The sequence below is a fragment of the Taurulus bubalis genome, assembly GCF_910589615.1.
Source record: "Taurulus bubalis genome assembly, chromosome: 11".
NCBI lineage: Eukaryota > Metazoa > Chordata > Actinopteri > Perciformes > Cottidae > Taurulus > Taurulus bubalis.
Genome location: NC_136599.1, coordinates 5,218,330 through 5,238,640, shown reverse-complemented (window position 1 = coordinate 5,238,640; position 20,311 = coordinate 5,218,330). Strand labels below are relative to the sequence as shown.

The 20,311-nt window shown below is 43.9% G+C and overlaps 1 protein-coding gene across 1 annotated transcript; it reads left to right on the top strand.

Moving 5' to 3' along the window:
• Positions 1-1,694: 1,694 nt before the first annotated feature.
• fgd (faciogenital dysplasia) lies at positions 1,695-19,932 on the top strand (the record flags this gene model as incomplete). The annotated part of the gene is made up of 19 exons (XM_079226469.1): positions 1,695-1,833; positions 1,912-2,082; positions 4,066-4,267; positions 4,428-5,040; positions 7,688-7,777; positions 9,948-10,084; positions 10,997-11,153; positions 11,411-11,549; positions 12,670-12,728; positions 13,233-13,379; positions 13,470-13,562; positions 13,665-13,744; positions 14,572-14,602; positions 15,188-15,292; positions 15,757-15,810; positions 17,054-17,155; positions 17,255-17,383; positions 18,309-18,449; positions 19,343-19,932. 19 exons carry the CDS (start codon positions 1,695-1,697, stop codon positions 19,589-19,591), a joined length of 2,838 nt encoding a protein of 945 aa, XP_079082595.1. The 3' UTR covers positions 19,592-19,932.
• Between the last annotated feature and the right edge of the window lie 379 nt (positions 19,933-20,311).

The window sequence follows — 20,311 nt, the reverse complement described above, 5'->3', positions numbered from 1 at the left end:
TGTGTGCGCGCGTATGTGTGTGTGTGTGTCTGCCAGTGCCACATGGGGCCCCGGCAGCGTAACAGGACTCATTACTCCCTGATTTCTTCTCTTCCACTGCCCTGCAGCACGGCTGAAAAACACCAAATTAGATGTGTCGGGACTCTTGTGGGGGGTTCGGTGCAATTTCGGGGTGTAGGTGGGGGTAGGTGGGGGTAATCCAGTTGAGAGAGAGAGAGTCGAGGTGACTAGAACGAATCCACGAGGCCTGGAGGAACGGACATGCGTGGCAGTAGTTTGCATACTTATCAACATAATCTACTGGGCGACGTCATTTTGTTGTAAAGGACGGACACGTCAGATTAAAGAGTGTCAAAATCCGGCGCTGCAGCCACAATGTGTGCGTCTGGAGCTCGTGCACGAACGCACACACACACACACAAACGCTCACAAAGCAGTTATTGTTGCAAAAGCTGCATTTCTTTCCCCTCGGATGGACGTGAATCTGCAGCTGACTGGAAGGCGACAGCCGTATTTATGTTATAAACTCCATCCTGCGTTTGTCTCTCTGGATTTAAAGGGACAGTTCTGGATTTAAAGGGACAGTTAAGACCAAAATCATTTCATATCTCGATAACGAGAATCTGGTCATTCAATACACGGTCGATATGAAATAACCACGTGGTTTTGAATACTCTTATGTAAATCATACACTTGACAAATGAAAAGTTGAGTATTTTACTAAATTTACTTAAGAACTTTAATGCAAAAAGAATCAGATTTTCAGAGAAGTTTGGGTTAGTATATTTGTTATCAATTCAGATGACGTAATTGTGTATCAGGATATCTCGATCCATGATTTCATCCCCAAATAATTCCATTTATAGAGGATCTATCAGCAGAGATGCTTTCATCAGTGTGTAATCACCCTGAAACGAAGAATATTTTTCTTGTTAGCTCAGATTGAGCCCTTCATATCTACACAGGGAGCCGGTCCTCTTCAGAGTCCGCCATGTTTATACGGTGGCCTTCTGGCTGGAAATTGAATATAATTAATTGGCAACTCATTATTTTTCCCGGAAAGATTTTCCCGAGCTCTCATCATCATCACAGATGGACTTCTTCCAGCAGAAAAGACGAACAAGAACCGCCTGCAGCAGCGAAAGCCTGACAAAGCTTGTTTAGAGTCTTCCTCTTTGGCGAACGCACAGTGGCTCCATTGTTGTCCGGAGACTCATCATTGAAACGCACCGTTGCATTATTACCATAAACACGGGGCCCTGTGGTTTATTTTTAGTTCATCCCGACTGCACCGTCCTGGTGGAGTCAATCAGCTGAAAATAGACCCAGAGAGATACACGTTGCAGTGTTATTGACTGCTGGAAACAACTGTTTGCCAGAACGATGATGTCATCAGCACTTGTTCCTGCACCCGAGTGGCCGGATTCTCAGTCATTGCAGGTTGAAGATGTTTTTAGATGGAATAAATGAGCTTTATTGCTTAGGTTTTGGTCTTTTTACTTGAAATCTATGTCTTTAAAATTGAGTATTTTTAGATGTAAATCAGTAATAAAAAACTATTTACAGTCCAGATTCTTCAAAAGACTGAGAAAGAGTGGATCTGACGGATCAAACCAAAAGCAGGTTCCAAAAGGACACAATCTCTCTCTCTCTCTCTCTCAGTCGGTTTGCAGACGGTGTTCAGAGAAGATTAGATGAAGCCAGTCAGATACGAGCCTATCAGAGAGTGCGGTAGAAACCAATATGCGGCTCGCAGTCTGCTGCCTCAGGCCCGGTGTCAGGATCGATGCCGCAGAGATCCTCTGGTCCTGAAACGCACACTGGGGGCTCAAGGTCGTTCACCGAGATCCTGTGCGTTGTTTTCCCCGCGATGAATCTCATCACCTGATATCGTTGTCTCTTCTCCTCCAGACCTGCCTGCCTCCTCTCTGCAGTACCAGTGCGGATCGGTGGAATACCTGCGTTCTCCACGGCTGGCGAAGAAAGGTCCGACTCCCAGACAATGTCACGACCGGCCCGCCATCAAACCCCGGCCACAGCCCTCCACCTCGCCCAGACCGCCAACCGCACAGAAACCTCAAGGTGAAATCCCCCCACGTTTCGACCTTGCCGTTCTAATTGAAAAGGTGCAGCGAGATCAAACCTCTTGCCACCGAGCGTGTCGTTTATTCTGCTCCGACAAACACTGTTCCTGTAACACGGTGTGACCTCACTCTGTCACTCACACGGCTCAGTAGGTCACCGCTAAAAGAGCCGCCGGTCCCCAAGTGTTGGGGTTTTGGCTGCTTCTGAAGAACGCTAAATATGAGCAACACGCGTCAGACTGAGCCTTAATACATATTAAAGTGCTGCACAACTATTTTAAGTATGCTGAAGGATTGTGGAAACAATGACAGATGCACTGATGCCGGATCAAAAAATGGGCAAGGCAAGTTTATTTGTAGAGCACATTTCAACAACGAGGCGATTCAAAGTGCTTCACATAAAACCATTAAAAGCATCAAAAAATTATAAAAATTTCTGTTGATACTGACTTTTATGTCAATATACTATATACGTTATATTCTGGGATTTTTATTCCTTTTTTGAACAATTTGGTGCTGAATAAAAAAGGGTAACACTTGAACAGAAAGTCCTTATAATTTTGAAGATGTTTTGTTCCCAAGTTGCTGTTCAGGAAATCAATATTTATGTTTAATTTTCTACATTTTGTTTTACAACTGTATTAATTAAACACTGGTATCGGATCGCTCTCTGCATCGGCCGACACTCAAAGCCCAGGAATCCGTATCAGGACTGAAAAAGTCAGAGCGGTGTGTCATTAAGAAAGACCATCCATTTATTGTTTTCACTATTAAAAAGAACATTTTTGAAAAAATCTCATAAAAATACAAATAAAAGACCCAAAGATGACATTCAAAAGTGCTAGTTTTGTCATAAAAACCCATACAATATTTAATTTACAATGATTTGCTATATTTCTCTTCTCATTGATTCAAGTTTTTGTCCTTTGTTGTGTAGTATCAGAAACGGCCACATCTAGTGCTGCGTCCACTTAGTTACTGATGAGTTACTAGTAGAATAAAAAAAATATAAAAATGAACTACCAGTAATATAAATAGCCTTTTAAAAATTAAAGTATTCTGTCAAGTTGGAAAACCACGATAATAATGTGCTAAAAGACAAGGAATCTAATCATATCATGTATTTTCCTAGCTACTTTATTTCTAATAGTGCTCGTGCATTTTAATACTGACAGGAGGAAGCAGCTCGTCCTGAGGGAGGAGTAACTCTGGATATTTTAGGGAGCTCAAAGTAGCTCCGATTAAAAAAAAAAAAAAAGCAGGTACTGCTGTTCCTGGAACAGCTCCTGTGGTCTGAACACTTTTAAAGCTTGTAACTGCTCAGTTATAAGACAAAAGAACCCCGTGAACAACTTCACCTTCAGGAGGAAAAAGTCTGCTCAGCCTCTCTGTTTCTAAGCAGGGACACAAACAGACACAGAGGAAGTGCTCAAATTAACAACGGTATCACATCGTCACATGTCCTGCTCTCAGACTCTCTGCTTTCTGAACACAAAATACATGCAAATACGCCGACTAGACAGGTAAATCCTGAGCCCCTGGCCCGCAGCGTGCATGAGCGCAGTTTGCATTTTATAGACGTCTCTGCCATTTCTCTGTCTGTGCTTTTTTTTGTGCATTTTTTTTTTTTTTTTGCAGTCTAACTGGAAGCGCTCTGACTTACGCACACGCTCATCTCAGCATCCTGTTCTGAAATAAGGAAGTCGGCAGACTCGCTGAAGCTCAGTGTCGGTGTCGCTCTGCGCCGCTACGAGTCGTTTCCATACTGGACTGTGTTCTGTTCCTTTTTGAGAGTTCTGTCTGGTCTTTTCTTTTCTTTACTTTTTTTTTTTTAAACGAGGAAACGACACATGAATTCAGCCATGGAGGTTTTCTCACTTGGATTTAGTCGCGCTACCTGATGGTTTCTGTAAATGTCTGCAGCCTCACGCTTCTCTCTCGCTCTGCTGTTCTTGCCTCCCCTGGACCTCTGCGTCCGTAGTGCCCCCTAAACCTTCGCACCTGCTCGCCCTCGGGCAAGACAAGAAACCCAAGCGGATCCCTCCGCCGCCGTCCCGGCCCCTGCCCGCCCCGCCTCCTCCGCCCAAACCAAAGCCCGGTCTCGCTCCTCCCGGCTCGGGAGCGCAGCCCCAGAAAGAGGCCCAGAAGGTGGGGCTGCTCATCGAGAAGTTCGAGAATTCAAGGTGAGGTGTTTGTCTGTAACGGTTTCAGAAATGTGAGAGTCGATGTACGAGGAGAAGTTTCACGTGGTCTGCTTGATGAAATTCAACCTAAAAGAGTTGCATTCTCTCGTTATTTCATGAAAGCAGGTGTGACTGTGTTTTTTGTTTTTTTATTCCCTAGGGTTCCCATCCTGGGGGTGCTCCCGCGGTCCCAGCTGCACTTGTGTCTGAGGATGGACACGGCGTCTGACATCACTTCCTCCTGCGGCCAGGACCCCGCGGCGAAGGCGGCGGCGGCGGCGGCAGGCGACTCCTCCGCCGCGGACAAACTCTCGCTCGGCGCCTCCGAACGGACTCACGGGGCGCCCGAGCTGTCCCGCCTGGCCTCCGTGCACATCGACGGCTCGGACGACGCCCCGCTGGACGACTGCGACATCGCGCACGGCCTCGTCGGTTGCCTGGCCGACGAGGGCTCCTCCCACGAGCTCCTGGACAATCCGGACAACTCCTCGGAGCAGAACGGGAAGATCCCCAACCGGGACAGCGGCATCGACAGCCCGTCCTGCGCGGCGGAGGGCGAGGCGTTCCCCAACGAGGACGCCATCGACGAGGAGGACCATTACGACAGCGTCACGGAGACGGAGAGCGTGTCCTGCTGCGTCACCCTGGGCAACAAGCGAGACTCGACGCAGGACGAGGACAGCGACCTGGACGAGGGGAGCAGCGGAGAGATACACTCTCTGACGGACACGCGGACCGGGTATCTGACGGACGCACACTCGGAGGCGCACAAAGTGAGTAGCTCTCGTGCACCAGCATCATTAATCATGACATATTTTGATTCATTTTTCATTTGCACACACGCCATGAAGCTTGATCTGTAGTATGAAGTCATTCCTCAGTCCCATTTTATCTCTTTTTGGTGAAAGTAGTGACAGACAACACTTCTACTCAAAAAATGATAACGCAAAATTTGGTATTAGCCATTTATTTACAATTATCTACCATGTTATTCATATATTCCACTGCTTTTGTGAACCTAAGACCTTTGCTAAACCAATTTCAAGCAGCAAAACAGTTCGTCCACATGAGTAAAGTTATGTTTTCACAAGAGATTTGAAGAATTTCCAAAATCGAGCTTCAATTTTTCAGCTTTAGGGTCATATTATCTCTTTACACTTGTGCCTTGGGATAATATGGCGTCATTATATAGAGAGCTGAGATTGTTCTGCACATTTTGATATACGACACATGACTACGTATCATTATGCAAGTGCCCTTAAAAAGGTGAATTTAAGAAATGATGTAAATGGAGAAAAGGACCTCTGACCCCAGAGGGTTGAACCTGAAGGACCATAAGTTAGTCTGAACTCCTCTGAGGCGCTCATTATGTTGTCTCTCCGTTGCTCCTCCCACAGTGCACTTCTTACTTTATTTTTCATGTTACATCATGATTTTTTAGGACTCGCGAGTTCACAAAGCTTCGTCTCAGACAGTCAGACGGCCTTTCAAGTCGTGGAAAAAAAAGCAGCTCGTGCTTATTATTATCTCAGTCCGGGTGAGCGACCGACTCGTATCTAAAAGCAGCATAAAAGGATGAATACCTGCCCAGCAGCTGTAACGGGAGCTGGTGACGGCTGCCAGATAAAGGAGTCCAGAGACGGGTATCTACCCGCAGCTGAGCTGAGGTTTCACTCGTCTCTTGTCCTTCAGTTTGACTATTGATCATAAACACCACTGATACCTTGAGCCGTGCACATAATGATCCTCGTGGCCTAAATGTGTTTGTGTGGAGACATGCCGTTCCTGATCAGGGTACAGTCTTTAAAAAGAAGAAGATGACAGAAAGACGAATCAATATCCAACAAAAATAGATTTTTTTTTAAAAGACAAACAGAAAATGTGAGACAGCAGGAACTCAAAGGCAAAGTTTTAGATTTACAGAGCATGAAAAAAACAGTTTTCGATGCTTGTAAAAACACCCAAAGCTCACACGAATGTCACACACTCCGTTTCTCCGCCCTGCAGCGCTTCCTCAGACAGAGGAAGGGTGCGTTGTCTCGCTAACAGGTGTCACGTTGACTCGTAATGGCCGCCCTGTCACAGAGGATGTGGGCTGTGCCGATGTGCTGTTGCAGGAGGTTAAAGAGGCTGGAACCCTTTTTCTGGTGTCGCTGGATTCCCAAAACAATGCACACGTTTCCACCTCTCCCTTCTGTGCGTAAAAGGGTGTGTGCAACAAGGATGCAAAGGGGCGTGTCGTCGTGTGGGAGACGACAAAGTTGTGCAACCCGCATTGTCGCAAGAGGCCGGAATGTTTTTTTCCGGGTGCTGGTGTTTAATCACACATTCTCATGCCATTGAAGCAAGACGAGAGAGAAAGAGGCAGATGTTCAGTTTCACCTCCTCAGCTTTATAGCATCAGTTTCATACGCAGACACACACAGACTGGAGAAAGCTTTGTGAACGTCAGTAATCTGTTCCGGACGTCTGCTGATGGCTTATATGTTTCTTTACAGTCAAGAAAAGCCCGTTAAAAACAACAAAACATACTAAGAAGCATTGTCTGTGTGCACAAAGATATCCTGTAGCTTATTTCCCTGCACCTTGGAGCTGAATACTCACATTGTCGCGTTACAATGAACACTGTAGTTTACGCTCACGACGGCACCGGATCCACAGTGAGTGCTGTTTTCTGAAGACTGATTCATTATTTAGCCTTTTGTAGAAAACAAATAAATGGGCTGAGGGCCCCGGACACGCTGGGGAAGATGGGAAGTCCCTGGTTATGAACTGACAGATGACTTCAGCACTTAGTGTTGTTTCATTTGAGAGATCAACCTGAGATATTTCAAGGGAACCCACCCGAGGGGTTCTAGCGAAAACCCATTTGTACTCCAAGTGTTTCAGTTGGGAGCCTGAAGGGACAAAAGGGGTGCAGGGTGCAAAACAATCATGGTTCACGGTCACAGTTGTTGGGGGTTGTTGTTGGATTGTGGGCTTTGTGCTTTCAACGAACCTTGAAGAATTCGTTCTTCGAAAAAGCGTCTTTTTTTTTAAGCTGAAAAGTGTTTTTAAAGCGTATAAAATATATAAGAACCCATTTTCTACCCTTTATTTCCACACAGGTTCATCCTCACTGTTGTACTATAGTTATACTGTACTAAAGTATAACTATAGTATTATGGTCAAGGACTGAAGATAGTTTAGCAGTGTATTGTTCATGTATGTTTTGGCTTTAGGGAATATGAATATAAATGTGTTTAAAATAGTTTAGCCAACACAAATCAGAGAGTCTTGTAATCTAGTCACGTAAACCTTTTATATCATTGTCAAGCATTTTTTTCAAAGAATGATTTTGTGGCCCTTTGTAATATTATGCAGCTCACATCTTGGTTTTCCTGCCTCAGACGTAACCCGCGGTGTCTCTGTCCTCCTCAGTGCTCAGAGACTCATAATCTCCTGAACATCGCCAAAGAGCTTCTCCACACTGAAGAGGCCTACGTCAAGCGACTCAACCTCCTGGACCAGGTAAACGCCGCGCCGCCGGCTCTTTCTCCGTTGCCGCGTGTTTGCGAGTCGGTGTGTTTTAGACGCCTTTCGGTCCAAATTTCAATCTCCTAAGTGTGCCAGTGGTCTTAGTGATGGAGATCAGGGCTGAGCTGGATTAAGAGCGGCCACTGGACAACAACCCCTTCCTCTGTGGACTGGATTACTGTGTGTGTGTGTGTGTGTGTGTGTGTGTGTGTGTGTGTGTGTGTGTGTGGGAAACGAACAGTTTGACAGATTTAGGCTGTTTTGTTGATGGAGAATTCTGCACCACACATTATAAACAATAGTATATATAAAAAATGCTCAAATATTATTTTAAGCAGCACTTCATCCGGTTCTTTCAAGATTACTTGTTTGTATTAATCGCTACTGACAAATCAAATTTATGGTGAGAGTCTTTCAAATTAGGCTAATCGGTGCCTCCACTTTCCAAGATTTATCTATGAGTCATTTGGTCAATAAATATATCAGGAAATAGTCAATAATGCCCATAACAACTTCCCAAAGCATAAGTTGACATAATCAAATTCCCAAAAACCCAAATATAGTTAATTTATTATCATTGATAACAATGCAGAGCAGTACATATTTACATTGGAAGATAATGTAAATACAAAATTAGCTTGAAACGGTATTTAACGGTGCAGTGTGTGGGATTTAGCGACATCTAGAGGTGAGGCCGCAGATTGCAACCAACTGAAACCACCATGTGTAGGAGAACTACGGTGGCCGACGCAAAAATGTTAAAACGGCAATGTTTAATTTGTCCATTCTGGGCTACTGTAGTAAATATGACGACCAGCTAGTGTAGATATAAACATATCATTCTACGGTAACGAAAACGCAATGATTCATATTTCCAGCTGATTATACACGAAAGAAAACATACTTATTAATATTTCACTCCATTTCTGCCAACAGATCCCATTATATGCTGCAGACTGTGCCTTTAACCGATCATTTAATTCCCAAAATGATCTATTTACACAGGTTATTGTGTGTGTGTATATATATATATATATATATATATATATATATATATATATATATATATATATATATATATATATATATATTTCAGCCTCTATTAGTTCCCACTGGTGTTTGTGATGAGAATCGCTCGGCGGTTGAGTCCTCTTCCTCTTTGTCGGTTCGTGAGGTGCACAGATGCACTGCCGCCCCGTCGCAGAACAGTTGTGGAGTATTTACTATTGAGGCCAGACGAAGCCTCACAGTTCACTTCCTGTTTTCGTCTTAGCACCTTCACACAACACTGGTTTCCATGGAAACAATGGTGTTAGTTATTTTTTGGAGGGGGGGGGGGCTGACAGGGAAGCGATGGAGGAAATAGAGGAGCAGCTTATCTCAGGTGTTTCAAAACTACGAACATCATCAGACTGCTGGTTTGATTTTATCAATCGGGAAATGATGATAATCACCAGTTCGTTTAAATTGGTTCTCCTGCCGTTTAGTTTTGTGCTTTCATAAAGTTGTGAGACCTAACGGAGGCTGAGATTCCCTCCCTCCCCTTTTAGTTTTATTGGCCATAATGCAGAGATGACTCCACAACCTGTATGACATCACTGTGACATCATCAGGGTCCAACAGGAGAGCACATGTCACGCCTATTTTATTATCTTTACACTTGTTACCCGCTAGTTTAGAGGCTCTACGTGACCTTGCACCAGACTGCCTCTCAGAGATGCTTTTAAAGGTGCTGTAGAAACAAAACACATGTTGACTTGTTCATAAATAAGGGATCAATTTGGTAATTTGCTGCTTTTTATATGTTTGTAAGTTGCATATCTTTCCTGTTGGTCACCCAAATCAAGTTATTGGAAGACGGGCTCTTTAATTTTAATAGTGACGGGCACTTTTCATAATTTGATGACGATTAGACTGAATCGCAGAAATAATTGTTAGTTGTGCCGCTAATGCATAATCAGTGGTTTGGCTGCAATTATAACATTATTTTTAATATGTCAATTAAAAATGTGAACAGCTGTCGACATTGGAGACTTATCTGTGTTTACATGCCTGCTTCATGAATAGGAGCCAGATCTTTTTGGGAAACGGTTGCACAAGAGTGTTTTTAACATATTTCATTTTTTTTCATGTGTGTTTTTTTTTCATTTATTTCCCCCTGCAGGTATTTTGCACTAAGCTCACAGAGACTGGAATCCCTCAGGACGTGATCACAGGAATCTTCTCCAACATCTCCTCCATCTACTGCTTCCACGACAAGTTCCTGCTGCCGGAGCTCAAGACGCGCATCACCGGGGAATGGTGAGGGGGAAACACACGCGGCGTGACGCCATTCTGGAGATGCTTTCGGCTCCGTTTGTGGCCAGTTTGAGGGCATCGGTGTCCGGGTCTCGGTGGTGTCGGGTTACGCCGATTCTGCCTGCGTCAGACGTGCAGATTTAACCTAATTTGCGTGAGCAGGAACTTTACCCCCAAAGTGTGTTATCGTGCCAACACCAGAGATAATGACTCCTCCAGAGGGAAATCACCTGTTGCATTATGGTTCCCCCACAGTGTTGTCTGGAACTCATTGAAGTCGTTAAAGCTTTAAAAAACAATGCACCTCGAGGAAGACGGATCATAAGAAGGATTAAGTTGTGGAATTCCCCCGAAACGATGTGCTTCAGACGAGTCTGTGAGCATTCGTTTGTTTCTTTCTTTGGAAAAATGACATCATTGCTTCCTTCATGTGTCTTATCTCTGTGGTGATTGTGACTTTTATTGGTCTCAAAATTGCGAATCTGTGCTCGTGAAGAAGAAGAGGAAAGATGTGATTGAATCAGATGACGCCGACCTTTAACCCCACGTCACTGAGTTTTATCTCCCGAGCTGCAACTGTAATCTATAAAACTGACATGAACGAGTCACGTCAGCTGTTCACGAGATAAGATAAAAACTGAATATGCTATGACTATAAATAACAAGCTGAACTTCCCTTCAAAATGTTAAGCTTTTAATGATTTTTTAAAATAAAATAAACTAAAACTAAAGCTAACAGACAGTAAAAGTGCGAGAATCAAAAGATTGTACTAAAAATACTGTATGTGGTATTAATCATTAATGTCATTAAAGTCATTAAAGCTTAAAAACAGTATAAGTTTGGGAAGGAAGCAGAACAAACTGTAGGATTTTTGTACTTTGTATTAATTCCTCTCATCGATCTGTGTGTTGTAGGGACTCCAACCCTCGTATTGGAGACATCCTCCAGAAACTGGCTCCGTTCATGAAGATGTACGGAGAATATGTGAAGAACTTTGACCGAGCCATGGACCTGGTCAACACCTGGACGCAGCGGTCCTCGCAGTTCAAGAGCGTCGTCCAGAATATACAGGTAGCTGTGATGGGACACGTCCTTTAATCAGCAGGACATTTCAAAGCATCTTCTACTGTTTCCATTCGCTCATGCATGTATTTTATGTGTTTTTTACTACTAGAATACTCTGATACGTAACAGTTTTTCTTATTTTTATTCCTCAAATAACACATTTAGATGCCTGAAGAGGATGTATGGCCTCTCGTAGCTCCTACATTACAAAAACAGTATCTCCACGTCTTATCAGTTCAAATCTTTGTGTTGTGTTTCAACAGAAACAGGACGTGTGTGGGAACCTGACGCTGCAGCACCACATGCTGGAGCCGGTCCAAAGGATCCCTCGCTACGAGCTGCTGCTTAGAGACTACCTGAAGAAGCTGCCCGAGGACGCGCTGGACCGGAAAGACGCAGAGAGTGAGACACTTTTTTTCTTTCTGCCCGTCAACCTCTTTACCTGTGCACATTAAATGTGTATATATATATATATATATATATATTTTATATAAATAAATAAATATATTAAAAAAAAAAATATATATATATATACTTTTTTATAAATATTTATATATACATATATTTATATAAATATATATAATATTTTTGTATATATATATTTAATTTTTTTATAAATATATAGATTTATATATATATAGATTATTTTGTAAATATATATAAATATATATATATAAATAAATAAATATATATATATATAAATAAATAAATATATTAAAAAATATATATGTATATATACTTTTTTATAAATATATGTATATATACATATACATATATTTATATAATATATATATTCTTTTATATATATATATTTACATTTTTTATAAATATATGTATTTATATATAGAGATTTTTTTTGTATGTATGTTTATTTACACGAACAGCCGTCTCCTGGGTGAAAGTCCTGTTTGTTGGACCCGTCCATCTGTCATGAAGTGGTGCTTCTTGTTAAAGTCGTCGTAATGACGCTCTGTGTGTAGTTTCTTCTGCTGCCTGGTGGAGACTACACACTCCACATCAGCTTAACGCATTGCTCTTAAAGCCTAAAAGAAATTCCATTTCACATGATCCGATGTCCTCAAGCATTTACCTGAGCATTAGCCTCCCCCACACTGTGCTGTTGGTTCAGTCCGAGGAGGGCTTTTCTCTCATCCAGCTGAAAAGCAGTTCATCACCGTTGTTTGGGCCTCGTTTCCCTCGGCCGTGTGTCTCTTCTGTTTACGTGGGCCGTGATTAAGATGGCCGACTCAGGTGCTCACGGGGCTCAGTGCTGGCCAAGAGCCAGCCTAATGCATGCCCCCTGTTTTATGTTAAGACTGTGCATGTTAAGCCTTTGATCCTGTTAAATGTATAGAGTATAGCTCGGGCGACCTCTTTATTTTTCACTGAGCAACAAGCATATTACGTGTGTGTGTAAAAGACATACATTGATTTATATCTGCAGTTTATTTTCAGTTGTGTTCAAATATGATCTCATTTCGTCTGGATGTTATGCTTACATACATGTGAATGCTTGTTTCAGAGGCACTGGAGCTCATCTCTACTGCCGCTCACCATTCCAATGCAGCAATCAGGAAAATGGTAAGACTTAAACTCAACACTGTCATCTCTTTCTAAACTCCTTTCAACACTCTTCCCCTGTCTCGTCGAGCTTTAAAAGCAAACAAAGAAACAGCCACTGAGTTACTCAATCAAAGAGTTGCTGATGCTGTCGGTCAACAACATTGCAAGAGTTCGTCTGAGGGAGTGAGCAAGTTGAATTAGTACAGACAGGAAGTTGCCATTTCCTGCCTCGGGTTTCACAGCTTGCGGAAGCCTGGCTGACTTTTTTAACACTCTTCATCTCTTTCCTCCCTAAATTATGTAACTCGCATTTTTGACATCCTTTAAAAAAACTCCTCGAGCAGACCAATGTGTTGAATCCATAAGGAAGCATAACACCTGCTTTCCTGCAATGCTGGAAAACCTAGTGAATGAATGAAATACTTAAATAAACCCTTTTCTGGAGGAGTTTGGCTTCTCACTCTCAAGTGTCTTTGTGTCTTCTCTGCCTCTCCTCATCCTCTTGTCGCCTGGTGTTTTCAGGAGAAGATGCACAAGCTGCTGGAGGTTTACGAGCGGCTCGGAGGAGAGGAGGACATCGTCAACCCGGCCAACGAGCTCATCAAAGAGGGTCATATCAAGAAGATGTCAGCCAAAAATGGAACAGCACAAGACCGATACCTCTACGTGGTGAGAGGACTGACGTGTTGAATGAGAGAAATACCGGACTGCCTTGTTATCTGCACTGCTCACTCACTGCCTGCTCTGTCTGCGCTCCAGTTCAACAACATGGTGCTATACTGCGTGCCTAAACTCCGGCTGATGGGACAGAAGTTCAGCGTCAGAGAGAGGATCGACATCGCTGGAATGGAGGTGAAGTTCTGCTTTCTCGTTCTGTTAGATGACTTTGTTTTTTTGCCTCAAGCCTTTTTTTTTATAGCTGCAAATCTGATTTCCTTCGTTTCTTGACCTCAGGTGCAGGAGAATGTGAAGCAGAACCTTCCTCACACCTTCGCCATCATCGGCAAGCAGCGATCGCTGGAGCTCCAAGCGAGGTAAAGACATTTGGTCACCTTTGAGAATGTGCTGTTTCTATATGAAATGCAGTTTGATCCTATATGAACCCCAAAATGTTAAATAATATTAATGCATTATGTGAAAATCATATAAATTAGCAAAATTATTTAATTTCTTCTTCTTCTAAATATTATTATTATTGTTAATAAAGTTAAACAAACAGAGTTAACGTTAATGTTTATGTCAGATATATATTTTTTTATTATTTCACAAACAAAAAAACAGACTATATCTTCACCAAAAATACCATTTAAAAGATGCTAGTTTTCCCGGGGAAGCTTTAAATTAATGTTGCATTTTCTTTTGTAATATTACTTTTATTTCACAATATCACCTTGCATCACTCGTCGTTGTCACCAGTCACCTCTCAGCCAATCACATGCAGGGTCACCAGCCAGCTACAGCTAGCTTAAAAGGGTCATTCAGGCTAGCCAACTAGCTGACCAACTAACTAGCCAACTACCTAGCTCCTGAATGACCCTTTTAACTGCTGCTGTTAGCTATTTTACAATCACATGCAGGGTCACCAGCCAGCTACAAGCTAGCTAGCTAGCTAACTAGCTTAAAAGGGTCATTCAGGATAGATAGCCAACTAGCCAACTAGCTAGCTCCTGAATGACCCTTTTAACTGCTGCACCAACCAGCTACACAGACGCAAAGCTCGTTCAGATTGTGATTATTTATTCATTAATTTCATATTTTCTTGCACTATTTGAGGGGAATATTTGAATTCTCTAAGTTATTTCATCGTCTGAAATTTTGTGTTGAAATAAAGCAATCTGGTGATATTTTATTTGCTCTGCAGGACGGCTGAGGAGAAAGAAGATTGGATTCAGGCAAGCATCACACACATGCTCGCACATTATGCGCGCACACACACACACACACACACACACACACACACACACACACACACTCCCTGCCTCTCACGCACAGAGTTAGAGAATGGGAATTAGCAAAAGATTTCCTCCCAACACTCATTCTGTGTGTTTGGAAATTATATTCTTTAATAAAAGCCGCTCATTAATGCTCATTCAGCACATTATACAGCAGGAGGAAAGCTGATTAAGACATTTTGCGGGCGGGGAGAGGGGCGTGGGCGTATTGCAGAGGGGGGTTGGGAGGTGTGTGTGTGTGTGTGTGTGTATGTGTGTGTGTGTGTGTGTGTGAGCATTGAGAGAAGGGATGCAATGACTTTCTATCACCTGTCTTCTCTTTTTCACTTCTCAGATTAAGTTACAGACTCAGTAGGATGCAGAACATCAGACCCTTTCACATCATGCTGCACACACACACACACACGCACACACACACACACACACACACACACACACACACATCTGCTCTCATGACGAGCGCGCAGGATGCTGACAAAATGCTGACGTGTTTGATCAATAATCCCCCTCTCTCCCGACTCTCAGGTGATCCTGGCCACCATCGAACGGCACAAGCAAAACAGCGAGACGTTCAATAAAGCGTTCAACAGCTCCTTCTCCCGGGAAGACGACCACCCCCCTGAGTCACCGGTACGCCTCGCTCTCCCACAACCAATCAAGTTCATCGATCGGTCACTTAGCGGGTTCATCCCGTGCCGTGACACCAAAACCAGTTCGCCATAGTCCGGTCTTTGTGTGCCTGAGCAGAGCTCTCCCTTCTATGGATGTGGTCGGATCACACGCATAAAGAAACTCTTTCTCTCCGTGCGTGACAGTCGCACACGTAGCGTCTGTGAGTCTCCTCTTCCAGGACTCTCTCATGACCTAATAGGGAAGGCCCAAGTCAAAGTGTATACACAACTCTTATGGATCTGTTTTGACCCACTTTGGGCCGACTGGAGCTGGACGCGGGCCAAGCGTAACTTGACAGCAGCCAGAGGACTTGATTCAGAAGCTCCACACTGACACCTAGTGGTGGAGATGTCTCACTTCAGGCAGGAGCTGCTGGTGCTCAGTATGTTTTTTTTTTATTTTTGTTTTGTACTTCTCTTCAGGGTCCCTGGTGCAACACATCCATCGACTCAGACGGTGAAAGGCTGCATGAAAGGGTAAGATACAATAATACAAGAGGATTTATAATAATGGAGGAGTACTGGTTTACACAGTGTGTTATTAGATTATAAATTATATAAACAAGTTAGCACTCTCTCTAGGGATCTCATTTCAGAAACATGGTACTCTTAAACGGGGTTTAATCCGAGGCAATAATTATGTGTGTGTGTGTGTGTGTGTGTGTGTGTGTGTGGCCCCTCCTCCCACTGCCTGTTAGTAACGAGCTTGTAACTTGATTAAGCACATATTTATTTAGTCTTATGCGCCATATCAATGTGATTTATTTAAATCTGCTTTTATTAACTTGTGATGCTAGTTATGTATGTTATCTCTCTTGTTTATATTGTTAATGCTTCTATTGTTTCTATTTTTACAATGTAAAGTGCCTTTGAGTACCTTTTTTGAAGCACAATAAAAAAATTTTTTTAATATTAATGGAAAACCTTCAAATTTAGATTCTAAAACTGAAAGACAGTCTCAAGATGATATAACCATGCAGGTGTTGCTTAAAGGAACCTATCATTTGGCTTCATTATGTAATTTTTAACAACTTAATCAAATTACCGCAAACAATTTGCCACGTGGTGAACCCAGAGCTGAATGCTGTGGAACGGGTTTGATTCAACTTTGACACGCAAAGTCCAAGTTTAGAAATGTAATTTGTATAACTAATAAAAGAGTTAGAGACAAGAGGTTAATGACGGTGAAACGTATGATCAGAATGCCGCATAACGAGCAGCTCTGTGCACGGCTGCCGTTAACCTGCCAGTCATGTCGGCTCCTGCAGGTTCCCTCTCTATTTCCTGTCAAATAACTTCCACCTGGCAGATTTCAGGCTGGCTGCACCTTGTGAAGAGGCCTAATCAGGCTCATTAAGTGAAAACACCTGTGTGGGTTAACCGTTTGTGTACAGGCGAAAACAGAACTGCTGCAGTACGTCTGTCCTTACTCGTAATAAAAGTGTCTACTTTGCTGATAAACGAGCCTCGTCCCCCTCGGCCCACAGTGCATTTATAACAACCATCCAGCGGCCTTTTGACACCTCCATCTGACCTCCACCTCGCCGTCTTTAGCAGACGGGGTCGTCTGTCTCTGTCGTGGTTAATAGAAAGGAGAAATGGAAGACCAGACAAACACAGAACAAACCAGACATTCCTCCAGTGGTGCAGAAACAGAACAGACTGAAACATTTTGACACATGCTTTTTTTTTTTTTTTAACATATGCTTATGTTTTCCAGAAGAGTTCCAGGAAAAAGGAGAAAGAGAAGCAAACGTGTAAAGGCTGCAACGAGAGCTTCAACTTCACCAAGCGCAAACACCACTGCAAGTCCTGTGGAGCGGTGAGCGCAGACGGGGACACACAAGACGTTTGGGCGGGACGGAGGAGTGAAAGGGTGGAGAAGTAACTGCTCTCTCTCTCTCTCTCTCTCTCTCTGCAGGCCATCTGTGCAAAGTGTTCAAAGACCTTGGACAACAAAACGAGCCGCGTGTGCCCGGAGTGTTTCGAAGCCAGCGTCAGCCTGGAGACTCTCGGCGTCAGCGAGCAGAAAAAGAAAGCTGCGCCTGAGGTGAGACAAACAAAAAAGACCCCAAAGAAGAACACACATTTAGCAGTTTATTCCCCCGCCGGCCTCCACTCATGCCAGTCCAGCCAGAGCCGAGTCTCCCAGCATACCAACAGTCAAAGCCGACCTGGGTTCAGCAGCCAGACTGCGCTGCTGGCAACAACAAGGCCTGTGCACCATCTCCACTGAATACCTAAGTCACTGTGTGGACTGAACTCATTGTGCACACACACACACATATATACATACGCACTTGCAATACATGTGTGTTTGTGCATTAACACACAGTCACATTGAAAGATCAACTAATCCCTCTCTGATGACTAATATCATAATGAGATCTCGGCTAATCGAGGACCAGTCGTCTCCGCTGACTCCGCAGTCCAGCGGCTTCGGGCGTCTGCAGCGGTCACACCGAAGAGCCGACAACCCCGCTGTGTTCCTCGGATTCAGATTTATTCGGTCGCATTTGGGCTGCTTGTTGTTGTTTCCTCGACGAGACCCACCCCCCCTCCCTTAACCCTTTAAAAACCCTGCAACCAATTATGGCTCTAGACAAAGCTTAGCTGCAGTGACATTAGTCACCACATGGGGGCGCTGTATGCCGTGACAGGATTAGACGTGTGTGTGTGTGGGGGGGCAACACCTGTCCTGTGCAACAAATCTCACTGTGTCCTACATTGTTGTTTCGTAACGGTGAACAGCGGAAAACCTGCGCTGGCAGTTGCTCATCAAGTTCAAATCCCCAAAATGCAATTCGGACGGATTTAAAATACAAGCTCATTCAAATCTATAATGATAAACAGCATTTCATAGCTTCTATCAAAACAGGATTTAATGTGTTTATATATATATATATATATATATATATATATATATTTACAGTGGTTGGTGTGTTTACATGCATGCTCCTCTGTTGTCTTTGCAGAGACAGACGTCTCTAACGGGGGAGAACTGCCTGCTCTGTGGACACCTTCAGGTGCAGGAGAAAGGAAAGAGCTGGTCCAAGATGTGGGTGGCTGTCAGCAAGGCTGAGCCACTGGTGCTGTACCTGCAGAGCAGTGGACAGGTAAGAGCTCAACACACACATCTGCAGATAGGATGATCATGACAGCTGTTCATTACAAAATGTTCCACCTTTCAGATCAGATTTAGGGATTTGTAGTAATAGTCGTCACTCACAATATAGTACATGGATTATATTACATGAAGTCTCCCCTTCTCAAGTGAAACATTATATAAATAAAGGACAATAAACATTGCACACAAGTTCCCCCCTATATGTCTCGTGCTACCGTCCAAAGCCAAACATCTGTCCAGTGTGGCGCGTGCACGGGAGCGTGCACGTGTAAGTCCGATCTATCCAATCCCGCCTATGCCAGGTCGTCTATGTACTGTCTGTGCTCTGTAGATTTGGGCCAGGAGGATTTGGTTGTCCTGAATCTGACCTCAGGTATAGCCGACGCCGCTCCTCCTCCTCCTCCTCCTCCTCCTCCTCCTCCCCGTGGTCAGGTTTTCGGTTTGCACCGACCCGACGCCAAACTCAAGTGTTTCCTTGAAGCCTTAGCTGCGCGCGTCGGTGTAAATCCGAGGAGATGCGTTTCACGAGCGGTTTACACGACTGCTCAGAATGAAAAGATTCCCAGAGCAATCATGTTTGGAAGGCTTTTTCGCTAAAGACTATGATTCTCTCTCATTCATAGCGGATGAAACAGAAGGGAAAGTCAGCCTGTTAAAGCCTCCCCCGGTTTCATTTCCAAGACTAATATCCCAATCCCACCGCAGAAAGCTGCCTTCCAAAGATTAGGATTAATGGGAGTTGGACGAGCATTTCCTGATTATACAGAAAGAAAGCGGGGGAAGGGAGAGAGAGCAGGGTTTAGGGTTTATCATACATGCGTGGTGCAATATATTCTCTTTCTGCATTCAAGAGAAAACCCAATTTTTGACTCATTTCTGCAGGACTCCAAGGGCGCGAGGGCGCTGCCTCTCCCCGGGTTCGAAGTGGGCGCCGCGCCGCCGCCGTCGGGAGGCGAGAAGTCGGACATCAAACACGCCTTCCGCCTCAGTCACGCCCAGCAGACTTTGCTCCTAAGTGCCCCGGACGCTGAGCTCCATGCCAAGTGGGTGGACGTCCTCTCCAAAGCGGCCCGCGGGGAAACGCCCGCCGACGCGTCGACGAGTCTGACTGAACACCGGAAGAGCCAGTAGCGGCCATGTTGGAGCCACACGGGACTCGACCCCCTCCTCCCACACCCCTCCCTCCTTCTCCCGTGTTTATAGAGCACACAATTACTTGAATTCACTTTATCTTGGCACTTTTTGTTTTTAGATTTTATTTTCCTTCCTCTTTTCGACAGGACCACTCAATCCTTTCTATGCCACTTCAATCGTCTCCTCATGAACACACAGCTCCTCTCCTCCTCCTCTCTTTATCACCCCGTCTCTCTCTCTCTCTCTCTCGAACACACAAGAAGAAAACAAAGGACTATGCTATCAAGCCGCCAACGCCACTGTATGTATGCGCGGTTGGGATATTTTAGTGTTTTTAAACGCCGAAGAGGATAAACGTTTTATTTGTAATATAGCTGAAGAAGGTTCTTGTTCTTGTTTTTTTTTTTTTTTTCAAAAAGATGAAGTTTCTTGTACATTATGCGACTTGTGTTGTGAAGCATTAAATCTTATTTGTCTGTCTTTCCATTTGCGTGAAAGTGTGCGTGTGTGCGCGTGTGTGTGTGTGTGAGTGCGATGACGCCCCTCCCTCCCTGTTTATTAAGTATTGAATGTTAGTGTAAGAAACCTGCGCCACCTCACTGTTCTCTTCCCTCCTGCTGGGGGACACAGTGGCAGTTCAGCGGGTATTGTACAGTATGTATACTATAGTGCAATGTAAGAAGAAAAAAAAAGACGTTTTAAATTAAAAAAGACAGA